The sequence below is a fragment of the Danio rerio genome, chromosome 13, assembly GCF_052040795.2.
Source record: "Danio rerio strain M-AB ecotype USA chromosome 13, GRCz13ab, whole genome shotgun sequence".
In the NCBI taxonomy this organism is placed as follows: domain Eukaryota; kingdom Metazoa; phylum Chordata; class Actinopteri; order Cypriniformes; family Danionidae; genus Danio; species Danio rerio.
In genome coordinates, this window is record NC_141033.1 from 23794705 (window position 1) to 23815360 (window position 20656).

The 20656-nt window shown below is 35.3% G+C and overlaps 1 protein-coding gene across 5 annotated transcripts in view; it reads left to right on the forward strand.

Annotated features, from left to right (window-relative positions):
- The window catches only part of nrg3a (neuregulin 3a), a 600385-nt gene that overhangs the window by 560928 nt on the left and 18801 nt on the right, over positions 1-20656 (forward strand). For all 5 annotated transcript variants that reach the window (XM_087279167.1, XM_087279168.1, XM_087279164.1 and 2 more), the window contains 3 exons: positions 4228-4330; positions 8227-8353; positions 18885-19003. In XM_087279167.1, the coding sequence (XP_087135293.1) occupies positions 4228-4330; positions 8227-8353; positions 18885-19003 (349 nt within the window). The remainder of the gene's footprint in view (positions 1-4227; positions 4331-8226; positions 8354-18884; positions 19004-20656) is intronic.

The window sequence follows — 20656 nt, forward strand, 5'->3', positions numbered from 1 at the left end:
CCACACACTGCTGAATAACACTTACAGAATGATTTCCCCCCTAAACATTTTCCCTTCCCTATCTGTTACCTTTAAAAAAATGAACATACCAAAAATGCTATCAAGCCTCATATTAAGAAAGTATAATATTCCTTTGGGTGGCCATTTTAAAATAATATTTCCAACTGAAAGACTGCTAACGTTGCTTTGAGCCTGACCTTAAGCTCATATGACTGTCTGATTTTTAATCACACTCATGTAGTCGACACATTCATTACACTGAAGTTTGTGCAGCTCCAGAGTGTGTTGTTTCTCAGTGTAATCTGATTGATTGCCTATTAACAGTTGTGAAGACAAGCGTGATTTACTCCTTCATATGAGAAGTGACAGCTGCTATTTTTCACACTTAATAGTGTCCATTTAGGGTTTAGCACTTGTCCTGTGCCATCCATCCCCTCAAAAGAAATTAATTAAATAAATAACAGTGTCTATTACTTGCCTTTTTCCAATGAGTCACTTTCATGACTCCCTGCCTTATACATAGAGGAGTTTTGCTGCATTGCAATCTAGCATTTTGGAAAATTAAGCTCCAATTAGATCAACTAGCCATGTTTTATTCTCTTATTTCTGTCTGATTCTATCGCAGCCACAAATATTTTGTGATGTAATGAGCTGTGTTCTCTGCATATGCATCTACATAATGTATAGTACATTGGCATCCACTTATATTGGCATCCTTGGTAAATATAGATCATGTAACCTTTTGATTTTTTAAATTAACCAAAAATAATAATTATAATAAACAGTAGCTTGAGTCTGTTTTGGGGACGAAAGTATATGCTTTTTTTTCTCAAAATACTTATTTAGGTCACATCAGATTGTATCTTTTTTTCTCAAACCGTCCTCCTGACAGTGTGCTAGGTAGACAGATAAACACAAATATAGAATATGTTAACTGTTACCCTGATGGTAGAAATGAATATTTTCAGTTTATATATTCAGTTTAAGGATTTAGCAAATATTTGCTGGTTGATGGAGGGATATTTTTTTACTACATTTTTAAACATAATAGTCTTAATAACTTAATAACTTGTTATTTTGCAAGACAATAGTTGTAGCGGTGTTCCATTGCCGCTATTGTTGGTAGAGAAAGCAAGTTTTGTACGCGTAAAGTCAGAGTCCGTAGGCAAAATAGATGCAAATAAAGACGTCTTTATTTTCCAATGAACAGAATTACTTCAGCACATTTCCTTAATCTATATACATTTCTCTGTTACCTTAAGTTGTTTGTTGACTTAAGTTAAGTTGCGCTACGGTACGAGACGGTCAAAAACTGTGTGCTTCCTACCAACACTATCTTGCTCCATGCAGTGAAGCCACAGTTATATAGGGCTCTATTTTGACGGTCCATGCGCAGAGCGCAAAACGCAGGGTGCAAACGCTTTCAGGGCGTGTCAGAACGCATTTTTGCTAACTTAAGGACGGGAAAATAATAATAATTCCTTACATTTATATAGCGCTTTTCTGGGCACTCAAAGCGCTTTACACAATGGTGGGGGATCTCCTCATCCACCACCAGTGTGCAGCATCCACCTGGATGACGCGACGGCAGCTATTTTGCGCCAGACCGCACACCACACACCAGCTGATTGGTGGAGAGGAGACAGTGATGAAGCCAATTGGAATATGGGGATTGTTAGGAGGCCATGATGGACAGAGGCCAGTGGGCAGATTTGGCCAGGATGCCAGGGTTAAACCCCTACTCTTGTCGAAGGACATCCTGGGATTTTTAATGACCACAGAGAGTCAGGACCTCGGTTTAACGTCTCATCCGAAAGACGGCGCTCACTGAGCAGTATAGCGTCCCCGTCACTATACTGGGGCATTAGGACCCACACAGACCGCAGGTTGGGCGCCCCCTGCTGGCCCCACTAACACCACTTCCGGCAGCAACCTAGCTTTCCCATGTGGTCTCCCATCCAGGTACTGACCGGGCGCAGCCCTGCTTAGCTTCAGTGGGCGACCATGTGAGAGTTGCAGAGAGCTAGCTCCACTTTGCGCCATGGCGCATGGTCTAAAAAAGTTGAGTTTATTTTCTTAATGAGTTATAGGTGTGTTTTGAGAATAAACCAATCAGAGTCTCTTCTTACATTCCCTTTAAGCACATAAGCACATTACGCCATAAGCACGTTACTATTAACATGACATAAAGTAAGTTCACTTTCGCTTTTTTTCTCGTGGATAGGGAAACCTTACCGCACAGACATCAATTAGCCTATAAATAATTAATTTCATTTGTTAAGAAAAAATATTTGTTTCAAAACTATTTCTAAATTCAATTCTAATTTCCAGCAAACGAATAAATGATTAATAATAACAAAGTGTGGTCAAAATACTGAGTTATTTCCAATACACCTGCTATGCCCCATATGGTCTAAAACCTGACAGGTAGACAAATCTAAGCTTGTTTTTAATAAAACAAATAAAAATATGGATATAATAAATAATACTGCCAATAATAATAAAAAGCAAATTGAATGAACTGAAAAAGCCTCCCGAGATGAAGAAAGTATGAAGGCAGTGGTTTTTAAATTCATGTAGGCTAGAAATTAATATGTTTTGTAATATTTTAATCATTTATATTTATATCCTATATATATATATATATATATATATATATATATATATATATATATATATATATATATATATATATATATATATATATATCCTTATTATATAAATCTTTAAGATATTATATCTTTTTCATATGTAAAGATATTTGCGTATTGCTCTACATCTTGTGTGTAGTGTGTAAGCCAGGCGCACTTTGCGCCAGACAATAGACCGACTTTGTTCTGGTCTAAAGAACAGATTATTTACAGTTTTTCAAAATAGCAACGCGCTAAAACACGCCTGCTTTTTTAGACCAGAACGCCTATGGGCGCACATTTGAGCGCAAATGCATTTGCTATTTAAACAGTGTGGCGCAACACCTCAAAATGACCCTTGCGCCAAGCTTAAAGTAGCAAAAGACTATTGCGCCGTGCCTTGCGCCACATTGTGCCGGGTGTGTGATAGGGCCCATAGTCTTCTATGCACCTTGTGGCCAATGGCCAAAACACAATGTATGGCTCCTACAGTAGTGTTTAGTTTGAAGTGCAATTTAAAGGCTTAAATGTGCTGTATAAGTTTCAGACTCTTCTAAAGCATAAAAATAACATAATATGTTTGCTGATATCAAAGAAACATGCTAAGTGAACTTTCTTGTTTATCTAAAACAATTCTGATGTCAAATATTCTGCTTTGAATATGTGCCGGAATGGCTCTATTTGTTTTGGTTCTTTTAACCTGCCCAATGACAGTTCAGGGCTCAATTCACTGAAGTAAACACATGAGGTGTACCTGAGGTGATCATGTCATCAAGTTTTCTGTTTTCAGCTGCAAAAAAAAAAAATAAATAGAAAAACATTTGTAAAATAGAAATTCCAGGTATGGGTTTAGACAAAAACTTGTTCTAATATGAAGATATTCCTTCTATATGCCATTGGTGTTATTTAGAACATGATTTAAATTAGCGTTTAGGCTGGATAGTCATGCACACTCCTGTTGGTCCTCAATCTGGCAACCTGCGCTTGTGTGTGTTTTGATCCAAGAAAGCAATACCTAGTTCGACCACTGGATATCAATCATACATACTGCACCTTTAATTTGGTTTATTAGGTTTTATTTGGTTAACTAGGCAAGTTAGGTTAATTATTTAAATCATTGCACAACAATGGTTTGTTCTGTAGCCAATCAATAAAATATATATAAGAGATAAAAACTTTTTTTCTAGGAGAAAAAGTGCAATAGGGTAGGAAATACTGTGAAAAAAAAATCCTTTTTCCTATTCACTAACGTTTATTAAAATATTAAAGATAAAAATGGGAATGTATGGTACAAAATCTAAAACAGTTTGCTCATAGGAATTTTTAGAGGTACCAATAATGGTTGCCAATAAAGATATATTTGTGATAAAACTGTTTGAAATAGTTTGCTGTCAATGAGAGTTTGTGTTAATATGTTGAGCAAAATTTTAAAATGTTAATCAATAAAGATGTTTTTTCACAGTATTCTTTGCTCTAATTTATGGGTGCCAATATTAATAGAGGATACAGTATTTGCTAAGATCTTGCATTGTGTAACAATGAATGTTTTTCTCATGTCTCTTCTTGTTTAATTCCTTTGTTTGTTTTGTCCCAACAGAGAGTAAGGAGGTGTACAAAAGACAAGTGATGTCTATCACATGTATTGCCATGGGAATCAGCTTTCTAGGCACCCTCTGCATGGCTCTCTACTGCCGGAACAAGTAAGTGGACCTCAGAATTAATCAAAGCGTGAGCTGTTCCCAAGAGCATATCTTTTGAAAGAAGGGCACAATATAACAAGTGAGAGGAAAAAGCGACTGCTATGGAAACCCTGAAACATAATGACTGGAGGTGGGGACATAATTACTTTCTCATAAAGGCACCCACAGTTACTGGCCACCTTTCCAACAAGAATGAATTAAAACATTTTTGGCCCGTGGCATGCTTTCAATGCTGGTGCTTTTTTTTTGCTATTCAGCTTTTACAGACTTGTTTCAAGTGTTTAATTGAGACAAATACATTTACTGTCATTATAAGCTGGAGATTTAGATAGGTCCTCTTCAACTCCTCAAAGCTGCCCATTGTCTGTATGTAATAACACATTTGTAAGAATTACCAAAAACTAGTGCACTGCCTCGCTTCCTGTCTACTTAGGTGACTAGCTTATAAATCTGTATTAATGTGATGCCTCTATATTTTCAGTAAAATAAAGTTTCGCGTACAGATGATAGCACTGTCAAAATAAGCACTGTTAACAAGTATACACAAAAAAAAACAAACAATAAAATTACTTGAGTTGAGAATCCAAATGCTTTTTCATTTACATGAATAGTCATTCAGGCAATGGTCGACCACAAGAGCAAGCAGGTACATGCAGGAAATCCAAAAGGCGCTTTCGAGAATCAGACGAATACAGGTAGCAGGTAGGGATAGCTGACGTGAAACTGACGTTTCGACCTGAGAGATCTCGAAGCACAAGTGTCACAAAACACTTCACCGAAGCATGATCTGAAACACCCAGGACACGTGACTTAGGTGTTTCGAAACACCAGATTGTATGACTAAAGCAATTTAAAGCAACAGTCATTTCAGCAGCGTTTCAAGACCTGGCAAATCTGGGTTTGACTGACAGAGTCGAGCAAAAACTCATGTAGCCCAGTGGACCATGTGTGTGCACAGAGTAACTGTGCTGCAAATGGCCAGAGTTTGAATCCCGACTTGTACAAATACTCTGAAATTATGACTTGATGTATTTTAATAATGTTGCGTTTTTAATACCAAAATAAGACATTTATTCACAAAGTTTTCATTCGGATGTGAGAGCAATGTTAAAAACAAAACACGTTACAAGAACAGAGCATTTTGGAACCATGCCTATAACTTTATCTCCCTGGATTCGAACCCATTATCTTTGCATGTTAGTAGGAAACTCTCACCGCTTCCCTAAATCACTTGAAACCTCCAACCTACTATGTGGGGTTTAATGGCTAATTTGCTTAACTGTTTCTTTTCTGAAGCTATTTCAGAGCAATACACAAAGTATGACCAATAGGTGTCACTATAGAGATGGTTTTTGTAATGTTTCGAAGCTTCGACACTTTTTGCTTTAACTGTTTCAGTGTTTCATGAAGCCACGCTTTGCCCACCCCTAGTAGCAGACAGGATAAACACAGAATAAGGCTAGAAACAATAAACACTAAATAAGGCTGAAATCAGGCAAGGAAACACTTCCTAAAGTTTCTGGTTAAAAAATAAAAATAAAAATAAGACTTAGCAATGTGTATTTGAGTGAGTTCTATACATAGTCCTTGAAATCAGTGGGAATGAACAGCAGCTGTGTGTGAGTGTGTGTCCAAATGACTGTCAGCTGTGGCAGGAGTGATTGGTGCAAAGCATCCTGGTTGTTGTAGTTCATGTAGTGGCCAATGTAATTCTCCAGCAATCTCCATAGGCTTTGATTGCTGGTAATAGTGACAAGTATGCATAATGATACCATGCTGTAAAAATTATATGATTAATTAGTCCTGACAGCCTGTTTTTAGTTCATTGTAACTTATTAAACTTAATGATTAAACTTATTAAAGTTAATCATGTTCTAACATAATTTCAGAAGTTACGCAAGCTGTTTTAAGTCAGTTTAATATGAGTTCAATAGGCTTAAAAATTTAACTCAAACAGATTTTTTTTTACAGTGCAGTAATTCGCAATAACAATTAGTATATGTACATTTTTATTTGCCTAATGCCAAAAGGCATACTTTATGTACTTCTGTGATTATATTATAATGTATTTGTTTATTTATTTTGTTTTGTAGATTACATGAAGATAATAATGGTTTTTCTTTTTTTTTTCTCAGTGCACTTTGAAATCATTTGCACTTTTTCAAAAGCTTGAGTTTTCAGGCCCCTGAAATGCAGGTGTCAATTTTCAGGAAATTGCATAAAAACTTTCCCAATAAGATTTTAGATATTGTACTTGTTATTCCAACCTATTAAAATGTTATCTGGTAGAAACTGTAAGTAACAATACTTTCAAAAATCCTTAATTCCCACCCAAAACACTTTGAACACCAAAAATCATCAATAATTTCATTGGTTAAAGTCATAGATATTTACATTAGATGCTGCTAGCTGTTGTACATTACTAGATATACATTAGCTGTTGTATAGTTGAAGGAATGCGTCAATAGACCCGCCTTTTTAGTACAGGATAGCATGGGACCAAGGTGCAAAGTGCAGACTGGCCATCCGGAGCAATGATTTAAATACTCGTGTTTACATATATCTATAATATATGTAAATACAAGTATGTATTTAGACAGTATGCAAATATTTGTTTACATTATGAAAATAAAAATTTTACATAAATATCTTACATTGGTGGGTAAGTGACCACCACAAGCTTTGACGACAGAGCATATGCTTGTGTGCACGAAAATGTATTATCCGCCCTCCCTGTTAAATTTGATCTAATCCGTGTCCTGAAACACAGCCCCTCTCCTGCTTTCACTTCTCATTCTAATGCAAGGAGTGATTTGTTTGTGAATGAATCCTGGTTATGGACGACTCATTCACTTAGATGACAATAAAAGAGGTTTCTAGCGCTGCAGCATCTTGCTGTCATATATTATTTACATTGTTTGCTTATTTCATTCAACAAAACTAGCATAAGCCTATAGTGTTTAGCACAAAAGTTCATATTATACAAAATGTAAAAAACTAAATCTTACCTATGAAATGTTCTGCCCTTATGCTTTGTTTTCTTTGTTTGCTCGTTACTACACCCTCACACAATGCTGAAGTCCAGCATCTTCACATTGGCTTTAGTCTTGACTAGTGCAGTTGAAGGACATTTGTCCTGGGAGCACTGTACAAATGTGGCGGTGCTGGTGACACATGCTCAGGGTCCGTATGCGATATCTAGTGTATATATCTATGGGTTAAAGTGAGTGGGAACCCTGAAAAACTTGAAATGATACATTATTTGGAATCCTGTTATTTATTAATTACAAATTTTTTAGTTGTTAATTAGTTTGAGTATAAAACTTATTAAAAGTATTTAGATATTTTAATATTCAGATATTATTTGAACAATGTGGGTGTGAAAATTGATGTTTTGTGGTAAAATGAAAAGCATTTATTTTAGAAACAGCTTACGTGGAGTGCGTATGCTGTCTTTTGTAAGCATAAAAATGGAAGGTGAATAATAATAGCTGTCTTGGAGTGAAACTTTGATGGATCTGATCTGTGTGGTTGAGTATATATCCATATTTCACTCATGAGTTGAGTCAAGCATCAAACTGTAAGTCAAAGCTCCTGAAGCAAGAAGGGGTGTGTGTAGAACAGCCCAGCCATTTCAATAAAACACATGATACAATGAGCGAGCCACTGACAGAAGAAAAATCAAACAATGATGTAGTGACATTTAAGTGCACCAGTAATTATTTTATCTCCCAGGAAAATAACTATGGGCTGTCTTGGCTGTCAGAGCATATTCTTACAGATGATGGGTGATGTGTTCGCATGCGAATGAGTCTGCTTGTGTTTGTTTATGTAAATAAATAACCCCGTAGCCCATTGTATTATGTATTCTCATCTAAATATGCTGCCCCCTACAGGAGAAGGAGGGAAAAGCTCCAGGCACATTTGAAGGAGAGTCGAAGCCTGAAAAACTACAACCTCAACTCTTCCAGCTTGGCCAGTAAACCCAATCTTAGGCCTCAGCATGTCCTGCAGCTCCAGAAAGTAGGCACTTCTGACTTTTTTTTAATACCTATTATTGTTTATTTCTGTTTAGATAGCATATGGATATTCTTGAGCTGGGTTGCAGTTATATCTTGCCATCAGCCACAGATTTGTTTTTGTTTTTTGTTTGGTTTTGTTGCCTGAGATATCCATGAATGTGATATATGCACACAGACTTTTAATTTTCAGCCAGCCAGCCCCAGGGTTTCTTTCTATTTATAATGGTGTCTTTCCATTATAAAACCACCATGTTTAAGGTCAGTTTAAAAAAAAAAAGTGATCTTTACTGCCTGATAGATATACGATATGAAGTAGGTCTCATTCTAGACAAATAGCAATGTCTTTAAAATATGACAAATTGTTTTACCATAGTATTTTCAATGGAGTTTCTGCATTCGCCAGCTGAAGCAGATAGCACTTACACGGTCTTTCATCTTGTTTTTCACTTAAACCAATAAATGAATGCTCAACGCTATTAAACTGAACGTATTTAAATGACATTACAGCATCAATGCTGTAAAAGGAACCTGAAATTGAAAAAAACCACATTAAGCTTTCACTGAAAGTTTATCATTGGCTGAAAAACACTACCTGTGCATAAAGTCCATTGATAGTTAATTTAGTGATTGATTAAAAATACTGAAATATTACTTTATGGTTGAATATTTCATGTGAAATAAATGTGTCAGTTTGTAAGCTATCCATTCATCATATTAGCTTAGCTGGCTAACTTAGCTTATAACCTGCACAAATATTCAATTGTAAGTTTTGTGTGACTCAATAAGGAGAAGAAAATTGTGTTTAAAATCGGGAAGGAGTTTTCTGATTCTAGACATCTGATTTGATGTGCATGATGGATTTTTAGTGTTGTTTGTATTGTATTTTTACACAAGGAATTTCACTAACATATTTTTACACATTTATTTGTTGATTTTAATCATTTTAAAGTTGAATGACTAAAACATTGGTTCTCAACTAATTATGCCTAAAATTATTCCAAAGAATTCCATGATGCCTTTTTAAATTGTAATGTATGTTTTAGGAGGTCACTGAATCTGTCTATGAAGTTTCAGCAGTTACCCCATTCAACATTTTTAAAAGTGCATTTTTAGGAGGAACCAAAATGACTGTTTTGTGTCTATCTTTACATTTTAATGAGTTGATCTTTCCCCCTTTCCAAAAAAAGAACAGTGTCTTTACAGCTTGTGCTTTACTTATTCTAGCAACAACAGTCAAAGATTTGTTTTTCTGAGTGTACAGGCATAAAGCATATGCACAGAACATTGGCTGTCAGAGTCACTTTACATTACATGTTCTTTTTTTTTTTTTTGTCTACTGTCAAATACACAGATGGTTATGTAAACACACAAGCATGCATATGGATTTGAGCACTTACAAGCATACACACAATAAACCACAAAATGTTGGTTATTTCTATGAAAGCATGTGTGTGCCTGTAACAGCGTGTCTGTTGGAAAAAAAGTTTATACTGGGAAAAAAAGTAAAATTAATTAATCATTTTTCTTTATGATGATTATCTGAAATTCAGAAATCTTGTCTGATCAAGAAAATTGTTCATATTAAGTTCTTAGCAATTCACAATACTATTCTGAAATTAAGTTTTTGATATATTTATAGTAGGACATTTACAAATTCTCTTAATGAAACATAATCTTCCCCTAATATTCTAATGATTTTTGGCATAAAAATAAATCAATTATTTTAACTCGGGTGTCACGGCGGCGCAGTGGGTAGCACGATCGCCTCACAGCAAGAAGGTTGCTGGTTTGAGCCCTTCTGGGTCAGTTGGCAATTCTGTGTGGAGTTTGCATGTTCTCCCTGTCTTTGCGTAAGTTTCCTCCTAGTGCTCCGGTTTCCCCCACGATCTAAAGACATGTGGTATAGGTGAATATTACAAGCTTAATTGTCAATAGTGTATGTGTGTGAATGAGAGTGAATAGATGTTTTCCATAGTTGGGTTGTGGCTGGAAGGGCTTCCGCTGTGTAAAACATAAGCCGGATAAGTTGGCGGTTCATTCCGCTGTGGCGGCCCCAGAATAATAAAGGGACAAATAAAGCCAAAAAGAAAATGAATGAATGAAAGAATTGTAACTCATACAGTGTATTTTTTGGCTATTGATAAATATATTCCCATGCAATATAACACTTTTTTCTTATCCCATAAGATTTTGTCATCAGGGTAAATTGTTACAGTTTACTTTAATTTTACAGTTTGTTTTTAAGTAAGGGCATTCAAATTGTCTGACAAAAATTGATTAGAAATGAGAGCAGCTGACACTTTGCAGCGCTTGGCTCACTATAACAAGGCTCTGTCACGGCTATTCAGGCTGTGTGAGTCTCAGAGGACAGCCTCGCTAATAATGCTAGTCATGCTAGTCCATCATTGATGGTTTGTGATTACTGCATCATTCTGTCTTTCCAGCACAGATGCCAGTCCTGTGTCTTACACAATGTAGACCATCTCTCTGCATTCTGTGTGGAGATTTAGTTAATATTCATCCCTTTCTCAATCGCTCCAACTAGCAGATCCATCACAGATAAGCCGATACAGGCTATTTGCATGGCAAACGCAGTGGTAATTTGTATGTCACTCAAACTCAATGTGATGTATAATCGCTACAGCATTCAGACACTGTCACAAGACGTCCAAGCGCAAGCCAAAGCCAGCTTTTGACACATGATGTTGTTAGTCTTTTTCTTTGAGTAATTATATGAATTGCAGTGTATATAGGATGTGAAGGCCCGTATTCATTACAGAAACCACTGGTAGCCATGTCTGTGAAACTAATAAGATTATTAAATGTTTAAAGTTAGCCATAACCTTGTATATAACGCCATTGACTGAAAGTTCAGCCTTACAAACATTATTAATACAGATAATCAGCTGGTGTTTGCCCAGCAAATATGACTTATTTAATGACTATCATGGATGTGAAATATTCGTTTCAAACAGCTGTCATCAGGATGAGCAAGAAGCATAATTCAGAGCTCTCTGAACTCTGTGACATGTCACACACTTACTAAATAACTCCTCACTGACATGGCATTTAAAACAATTACTATGTAGCATGGGACACGTCATCCAGATTGTATAATCCTGAACTAGGTGATGGTTTTGCATGTCATTATTGCTAAATTAAAATATCTATTACACTAGCATCCCCCTCCAGACAGCGCTTCTCAGAAAGCAGCATGTGTTCAGCCTCATGCAACTCTGTTGAAAGCAGATGCGTCAATAACCTTTGAACATAGACATGTGTTAAATCCCAATGAGTTTATTATTGACTATACATCCCATATATTGGACCCTGTTAGCTCATGCTGTGAGGAACTCTCTCTTACAGCTTTTATATGTGCCATTACAGTGTCTGAGGTGGTCTCCGCAATGCAATTTTGAAATAATCTTCAGTAGTGCTGTTTTGTTATGTAGTCTCAATTTTCAGTTCTTTTGTACAGCACTCCTTCCCCCAAATATGATCATTATCTTTCTTAATAAATTTTGCCAGGTGTAAACATCACATTTGCTGGCCTTGTGTGATGCATTTGCTATTCTTAGATTTCAATATCTGTTTGCTGAACTTAATTTGATAAAAGTGTGTTGCTTGTGTGGTGCAAAAATACGAGAGCTTTTAGTGAATTACCCATTAACATGTTTTGTTTTGCTTTGTCATTTTGTGTTGATGCAAAAACATAAATTATGATTAAATGATATAGTTTTATGGAAATGTTATCCTTTATTTATTTTTATTTAGAATTTGTCATTATTCCTAATTTATTTTACGCTAGCACAAGAATTGATAGGACAAAAAAATATCCTCATTATAACTGTAATAATTTTCCTAGAGCCAGTTAAGCAAAAAATGTTTGTTGGCAATGCAATTGACCCTTCGGTAAGCCCCGCCTTCCTTAGTTACTGTTGTTATGCCTGTCAAGCTTTCGTGCCTGGTATGTCTATTACAATATGTAGGCCCCGATGTCAGACATTGCCAGGGATATAATTACTCATTTTTGGCGAACAGGGGAGATATCCGAGAAAGCCAGACAGAAAAGGACTGTAGTATGCATTACAGGGATAAATTCACGACATAATAGGCAACCGATTAGAAAATAATTTAATCAAATTTGAAGCTAGGTTAGCCTAGCCGCTGACCATTCAATAACTTAGTTTATACACAGCAGGACAGGTGAAATTTAAAAATAATATAATAATAACAAATTAAACCGTGATTTCTCTTTTTTTAGCCAAACAGCCCAATAGACTAATTGTTGTGCAATGACATATAGCCTTACTAACCACTGAGGAAAAACACACATGAACACTGCTTCTATATAATTCATTCGCAGAAAGATAAGGCCAGAAAGGGGAAATTGATGGATTTGTGCCAAGTATTAGCATCATTGACCCATAACAATTTACAGTAGATATAACTGTCAGTATGTTTGTGTGATTTTTATACAGTCTATACTAATTTGCAGTTAAGTGGAAAAAAAATTAAATGCAATTCAAAGTATAAATAGCAGAAGTGAACAAATAGTTTTTCCCTACCAGCAAATATTAATCAGACACCAAATATAAAAGCAGACACTAACCTGGTATAACGCCATCACCAATGACAAAATCTCTAAAAGACTGACATTGGTGAATTGTAGCTCTGATATGAACATGAGGGTTATAAATGACTAAAAACTGCTGCGGGTGAAGTATATTGACCGCAAGTGCTCAGTTTGTGATCGCATCTCAGTTTTGTTCTGTTGATATGCAATTTTAAATATTCATAGCTTGAAACAGGTGGAAATATGATTTCTATTAGTATGACTACTGTTGCAAGGGCTTAAACAAAGCAGTGCTCATAATATCAAGTAAGAAAAAAAAGAAAAAGACAAGCATAACCTGCTTTGTATTCTTGTAGGAAACAGTTTAAATTTTTTAACGATAAGAGGTGTTTGAGTTATTGCTGTCTATCACTGAATGTGTCAGGAATATCGAAAACAAAACTAACTTAACCACGCTCTTTTAGCACCTCTCACACAGCTTGATCCATGCTGGCATGTCTCCCCTTGGGTTTTATGTTTTGGAACGGGAAAAAATTTCAACATCCCATCCAAACTTTTAGGATACCGGGTATCAGATTTGCACAATCCATATGTACAATGCTTTGGCTTGTTTCTCTTGCTCAAAAGCTTGACAGGCCTCCTGTGCATAGCTACAGTTGCTAAGCTACGATTGGTGTGTGGCGGTTTTCGGGTGTGGCTTAGCGGCTTAGTCAATTGGAAAGGAAATATTAGTCATTTTTTTAAATGTAAAATTTGTAATATTTTAGCACTTTATTTGCTTTAGGTTTGGCCTGTAAAGAAAAAGTCACTATTTTCCTGCTTTTAGACCAGGGGTGCCCTAGGTTTTTCCAAAGTAGGCCAAAAATCTAACTTGATTGAGGACTGTTGGCCGAATATATACCAAACCATTAGTTATGTTTCGATTTATCAGCCGAAGATTGGTATCGGCCGATAATCACATTTGATGACTCGATCCGTACCTGCCAATCTAGTCGATCTCATAAACTGATAACAGGTGTTTGTTTATTAGTTTACAAACAGAAGAAGATGCACATGTGCTACCGTATATTATTAATAGCCTGCAGCAGCCACAACATGTGAGGAGGTAAATGATGCATGAGAACAGCTAAAATATATACACATGAAGTGGTGCAACTTATTTATACAGTCTATTGGTGCAACTCACATGAGTGATGCAAGTGCAGCCAATGCATATCAAGTGTTGCTGCTGTGAGTGGAGTGATCTCATCCAACCTTATGACCTCTCCCAGATATTCATATCGGCTCTGTGATCCCCAAAACATTAGTTAAAGTACCCAGAAATCATGGCGACGAGAGTAAATGAGCAAGACAACAGATCGTGAGAGGCACATGTAGTGATGTTCGAAGCATTACATTTCTTAAGTTAAATAAATAGAGCAGTAAAAATACTTCTTGTACTATGCAGTAGTTTATAGGCCTATTACCTTTTAGTTAAGAAGTATTAGATGTATAGGTGTGCATTTTAACATCTTATCCATTAAATATGTGCTCCAAACTTTTTTCTTGATTAAGATATGTTAAATTCTTCTTTCATCATTTGCAGTGTTACGAAATTGCATTGTTTGTCATTTTTCTTACCAATTTCTATATCTGTGTTATATTCTTTTCCATAGTTAATCATTTGCTGTCGTGACCCCTGATTAAAAAAAAGGACCAAGCTGAAGTAAAATGAATGAATGAATTATTTTCTGTAAAGCTTCTTCTGCCCATGACGTGTTCACACCTAGCTGGTTATAAGACACGTGTTTAAGATTTTATATGCAGCATCCTTCATTTATTCTCTTAGGTAAGGTGAGATCTTCTCTTAAGGTTCATAGTTAGAGGGAATATGTTCTTAATACATTATAAAGCTTTAAGCATTAGAATCAGTACTCAGCATCGGCCGATTACCATACCAAGCAATCGGAACGAGGTATCAGCTGCAAAAATCTCAATTGGAGCATCCCTACAAACCATATATATTAATTTTGCCATGTATAATTTACAAATTTATTCAGTAATATTTAAAAATAATTAGAAAATGCTGCTTCAAACGAATGCAATTTCATTTTAAACGTTTCATAATGAACTTATTACAGTAAAAACATAAACAATCCCATTTATAGCACAATGGAGTTTCACACTGAATTTGAGCTTCTCCTGCCTTTGGCAGGCCTACTTTGGGCATCTTTGTTTTAGACACTAAATGACGAATCAGTCCAAGTAATATTATGTTGAAGTATTTAATTTAAAGGATTAAATGTGCATAAGAGTTTGTTACTTTGTTCATTGTTTTTTCTTGATTTTTTATTTATTTAGCTAGTTATTTTAGTTGTATTACTGTTTAAAAACTACAATTACATAATTTAAACAAATTGTCATTTTAAGGGTAAAAATCCTTAAAATTGGGACCGATTTTGGTAAAGAAATACGTCAATCCAAGCAATAAAAAATACAAATTGTAATGTGACAATAAGTTTTTGATGAAACCATTTTTTGCCTCTGTAGATTTACTGCTTATGCGAAGTTGTTTTTAAATATTCATGTATATAATGGCAGTATATACAATTATAATGTGTTAGAGTTGTTTTTTGTTTTTTCTAAATATTAAGCCATTTTTGGCTGAATTCACCTGGTTAATTTAACAGCTAAGTAGCGCATTCATGCATGTTTTTTTAAAAGCTTGTTTTTTCTGGAAATGTAGGTGGCTGTGCGTTCGTAAAGAAGGAAAATGCATCTTCAAAGACAAGCTTTCAAAAGACTTCAGATGAAGTCATTTTTGATTGCCTGAACAGGTTCTTTTGAGTGTGGTCAAAGTGCATCTCTAAGGTAAAAGAAATTGACTGCTTCAGTAATGATAGGCTTCTAGTTTTTCTAATACTAGTTACCAATGTGATAAAGGGTTGACCTTAAATTCAGAAATTACCATTTCTATCCTTGAATGAATCAGACAGCTTTTTCAAACCTGTTTGAGGAAATGATTTTTAAGATTTGCTGTAGTGAGTCATTGCTTTTGTAAATCAGTATATACGTATCTTACTTATGCCAGAATATGTTTGTGTTTGGAAAAGACAAACAAAGGTTTTTCAAACCTTACAATGGCTACAGAATATATCATAACCATTTTAGCTCACCGCATTCCATACTTTTGTCCTCTGCATTAGTCATCACTTTCTGCTACAGTTTTATTTCTTCTCTTTCTATTGCTCTCTCTTCAATGCTTTTGCATACTTTTCCTCTCTAGTGAGGTATTTTAAATAGCACATGTATTTTCACAATTCACTAAGTCATATGCATATGCAAATTAGTTTAATGTGAAAAGAAAGAAGGCTATAAATTAACGTAAAACAATAACAATGTAACTGCTTAAATGTCAGCAATACTGTGGAAATCAAAGTTAAAGAACAAACTATAATCTTCTAAATTTTGAAGTCACTGCTTAGTCATATGTAAATTAACCTAGCGGTAATAAAATAGCAGATTTTAAGCATATTTCACAAGTTGCACATTGTGAAGACTGAAGCGCAGTATACAGATTAATCAGTGGTAATCCCATTAACTATCTGCTGTCAACAACAATCAAAGTCAAAGAAGGTGGAGTTCCAGAACACACCCACAAATGCTTAGTCATCACTGAACAATAATACTTTAGATCAAAGGTGTTAAGGACCAAACCGAACTTACAAAAAAGTTTGCTTTGGTGAGCTGTTTCTAATTGTCAAAACGAACTCAAAAAGAACTTTGTTTTGGCCAGATTTTTTTTCAAAATGGTGTAATTTCAGTTCTTTTTTATTTCATTTGAAGTACAAAAGCTAAGAATAAATGCACTAAATGGAGCTAATAATGTCACTTTGAGGGGTAAGGTTAGGTGTGGGCGATAAAAAGCATTGCATGCAGCTCAGCTTGCAACTGCACTAGGTCTGCATCCAGACCCCTCGCCAAAAAAAGGTGAAAAATACAAAAGATGTGTAATGAAAACTTTAGGTATTGTAGTTTTGTGGTCTGTATTGTGTGGATACTACTGTTTCACATTTCCACTCTTTACAACTCCAAGTATCTCACTACAAATCAAGCAGAATGACTTTGTTTTGGCTTGTGGCAAAATAAAAGCATACTTATCTGTCCATTCAACTTTGATTAGTTCGCTCGATCACGTGAAACCTCGTAAATATCAATGGCTTGCAGGAAAACTTTTAATATTTTGCCTTTGATTTTATTTCGGCTCTTTTTTTTTACTGAAATATAAAAATTAATCGTTAATTTACGAGATTTGTGCATTTATTAATGAAGAAAATCCACTATTTGAATTCTTTATGCATGGCCTTGCAAAACGAAATGTAGCCAAGTCCAGATTGAATACCTTTGTGTTCCAGATCCAGAACAGAACAGATCCGGATTTCGAGAAGCCCTGGTTTAGTGGATGTTTATCGGCCTATTATATGATTGAATGCAAATGTTTATGATGTTATGAATGCTCAGATTCATGTGGTTCCTTCCCTGCATTCATCAGATAATTAGCCAGCAATTGTCATTCAAAGCAGTGGCAAGTAGATTTCCTACTCAATTTTGGTGACTGAAACCGTCTAAAGTTTTAGCTGCAATTTCTATTCCCTTTACAAACATTGTTGTTCTCTTATTTAGATCACAACAATATCCATGATATAAAGGGTTTTTGTTGAAGTCCCTTGGTTATTTTTTTTACACGGATCTGCTAATGTAGTATAAAGACAGCTTTAAAATTCTTTTTTAGAGAGATGAAAATGACTTTTTTGTTGTTGTTTATCAATTGTTCTCTCATTTTGATCTCCACCGTATGCCAAAATCTAAAGTTATATCCAACTAACTTTTGTTGAGAAATAAAAGAATAAGGTTTATGTAAGTGTTTTTAAACGCACAACTCACTTCAAACATGATAAAATTGCCTGTGGCGTTGTGTGTGGGCTACATTTCACATATGTATTGTCAGCTAACTTCAGGGTTTTAAAAAATGTCAAGCTGACTGCATATGTCATTTCTTTGTCAAGGCAGTGTCAATATTTCAGAAACACAAGGCATTTCCTCCAAGCTCCTGTTTTATCATGATGAATAAAGTCCTGTAGGCTGGGATGTTACATGATGCATTCAAATCATAATGTAAAGACGCTCCCAGTCATCATTTGCAAAAAAGAAAATAATGAGTTACTAAATTATGCGCATAAGCTGCACATTTGTAAGTAATTTGCAATGAAGTTTCTACACATCTGTCGCTCAAACAGGCTCTAACCACAGGATTGGATCCCCAAGGAATCCATAAACTGATAAAATGTGTACTTTGAGTTCAGTGTAAGTCACTCTACTGTAGGAAAAGCATCAGCCAAAAGCATAAATGTAAATGGAGGAAAGAAAAAGGAGAAATGTGGTACTTTCTGCCCTGCACGTATTGTTCCCACACAAAAGGAAGCCATTGGGACATTGCTTAGATTTACATAGTTCTGAAAGTGCTATATTATCCAATTAGAGTGACTCTAGTGCCCTTCTCTGATCTCCCATCAGCCATCGGTTCTCATCGCTCGCTTCTATTCCACTCGACTCTGTGGAGTGAAGGTGGACTCGTGGAGGAGATTAAGTATCTCTCTGACATTTAGATCATTGTGTGCATTCTGCCCGAAGCAGAAATGGGTTTTTATGGGAAAGTCTTTCAAGGTGTGAAATTTAAATTGGATTTGTCTGCTGGTTCCACCGAGGTCTGTAGGATTATCTGAACATCAGTGGAACCTGGACACATTTTTGTCAAATCCAAAGTGTAGAAGTGTAGAGTACAGAAGCCTAAGCTCTGCTTGCAATGCTGGATAAGTTGTCCAATTGGGAATTAAAATGCTTTAATCAAATTTTGACAGGACCCACAGATAACAGTATGATATTTAACATCTGTCTTCCTTTTTCATGTCTTTTACAGTTTTATAAACCCACAAGGTCCACGCCACCACATGGAGGTGCCATTCGAGAGCTCAGTTTTGCTCCAAGTAATGCTGACTCTACCAATCCACAGGGCTCAATGACAGGAAAACAGCTTAGGTATGACAATTATATTATTTAAAAATTGCTGTGACAATCATTACACCGAAGACTGTCTATTCATGAAAAGTCTTTTTTATGTGTCTCACAATTTCAGTCTTATTTAATAGAATTGCATGACATTTTGACAATGTTTATTGTAGTAATACAATACAAAGTCTGCAAAAAGCACTGAGGGGAGAAATTTTACTGAATCATTAGAAATATGATATCAATTGAAATTTCCATGGCATACATTTACATGCATTTCTGTTATAGCAAGAAAAGCATTAAATTGAGATATACAAATTCAAATGTGACTATATGTAAATCAGTGATATGAAATTTACCTGCAAACAGCCTTTTATAGTCAGTTCTCTGGTCTAATAAAATATGGTAGTTTCATGTTTTGTTTTTTGATAGATTCCATATGCTATTGTACAAGTTTTGGGACAGCTCTTTTTTTTTACTCCCAAAGATTGCAGTTATTTGACCAATAACTACAGTAAATTAATAATACAATTTTAAAAAATCATATATCATAATATTAAAAAGTTGATTATTAGATTTTTCCCACTTCCAATGTTTCTTACAATGGCTTGAAATAATAATAACAAACATAAAATAAAAATTATATAATACATAAAATATGTAATAAGCAGGGCTTGACATTAACACCTGCCAGCCCACCAAATGTTGGTGGATTTCAGTTGTGGCAGTTAAGACAGCCCTCACTAGCCACTCTAGCCGGCTGCAAATACTTTTTAAAATGTAGTTTTCTTAAAAGCAGGGTTCGACAATAAGGATGGGTCAATATGTGTGCAAATGTCATCTTAGAATCAAAAAAGCAGAATGACTGACAAAAATAATTGTGTTCGCACAAGCAAAAGAAGGCAGGTGAATACCAAATGAGATGATGATCACTTGTGCACACAGGTAATGTGTTGCATGTGACTGTTTAAAGTGTGTGCTCTCGTTTTCTTGCACGGAGGAACCACGTCTGGAAATGCAACTAGTGCGATTAGTTCTCTTTGAATTAGACTGGACAAAAAGCTATGCTCGCGGACCCACAGTCCTGCTGCTTTCAACAGCTCTAGATTTTTTTTTTTTAAATGTCTTTTTGTAAGCAGCAGCAGTTGCTTCCGCTTTAAACATTCTTTGAACAGATTACTAGTGAGCCTAACGTTAACTGTGTGCACTTGATCATCCTTTATGTATCCTTGATATTCATCCTTGATTATCACATGCTTTCTTTTTTTTACAGTTTTTTTGTTAATATGGTTTAATTATCATTGTTGTTATAATAACATTGCTTCAATAGGAGATTAACTCCTTAATTTTTTAAATAAAGGTTTTGTTGAATAAAAAGTACCCGTATACAGCTTTATTTTGCTTGTTTGACACAATATTTAAAATTTGTGACTAAGAAATAATTATTTTTATTTTATTTTTGGTGTGGTCAGAGATCAATTAGGTAAACCCTTAATCTTAAGCCCTGAAAAGTCATGTAAAATAAAAGCTAATAGCAATGCAACACTATGAAACCTCAACCCATTTGCTCATGCTTGTATAGCACGCCCATACACAACACACACAAAAGTCAAATGAATGAGGAGGCATGTTGACATAACACACAATTTAAATTAAGTAATGTTAGCATGTCAAAGTCAAATG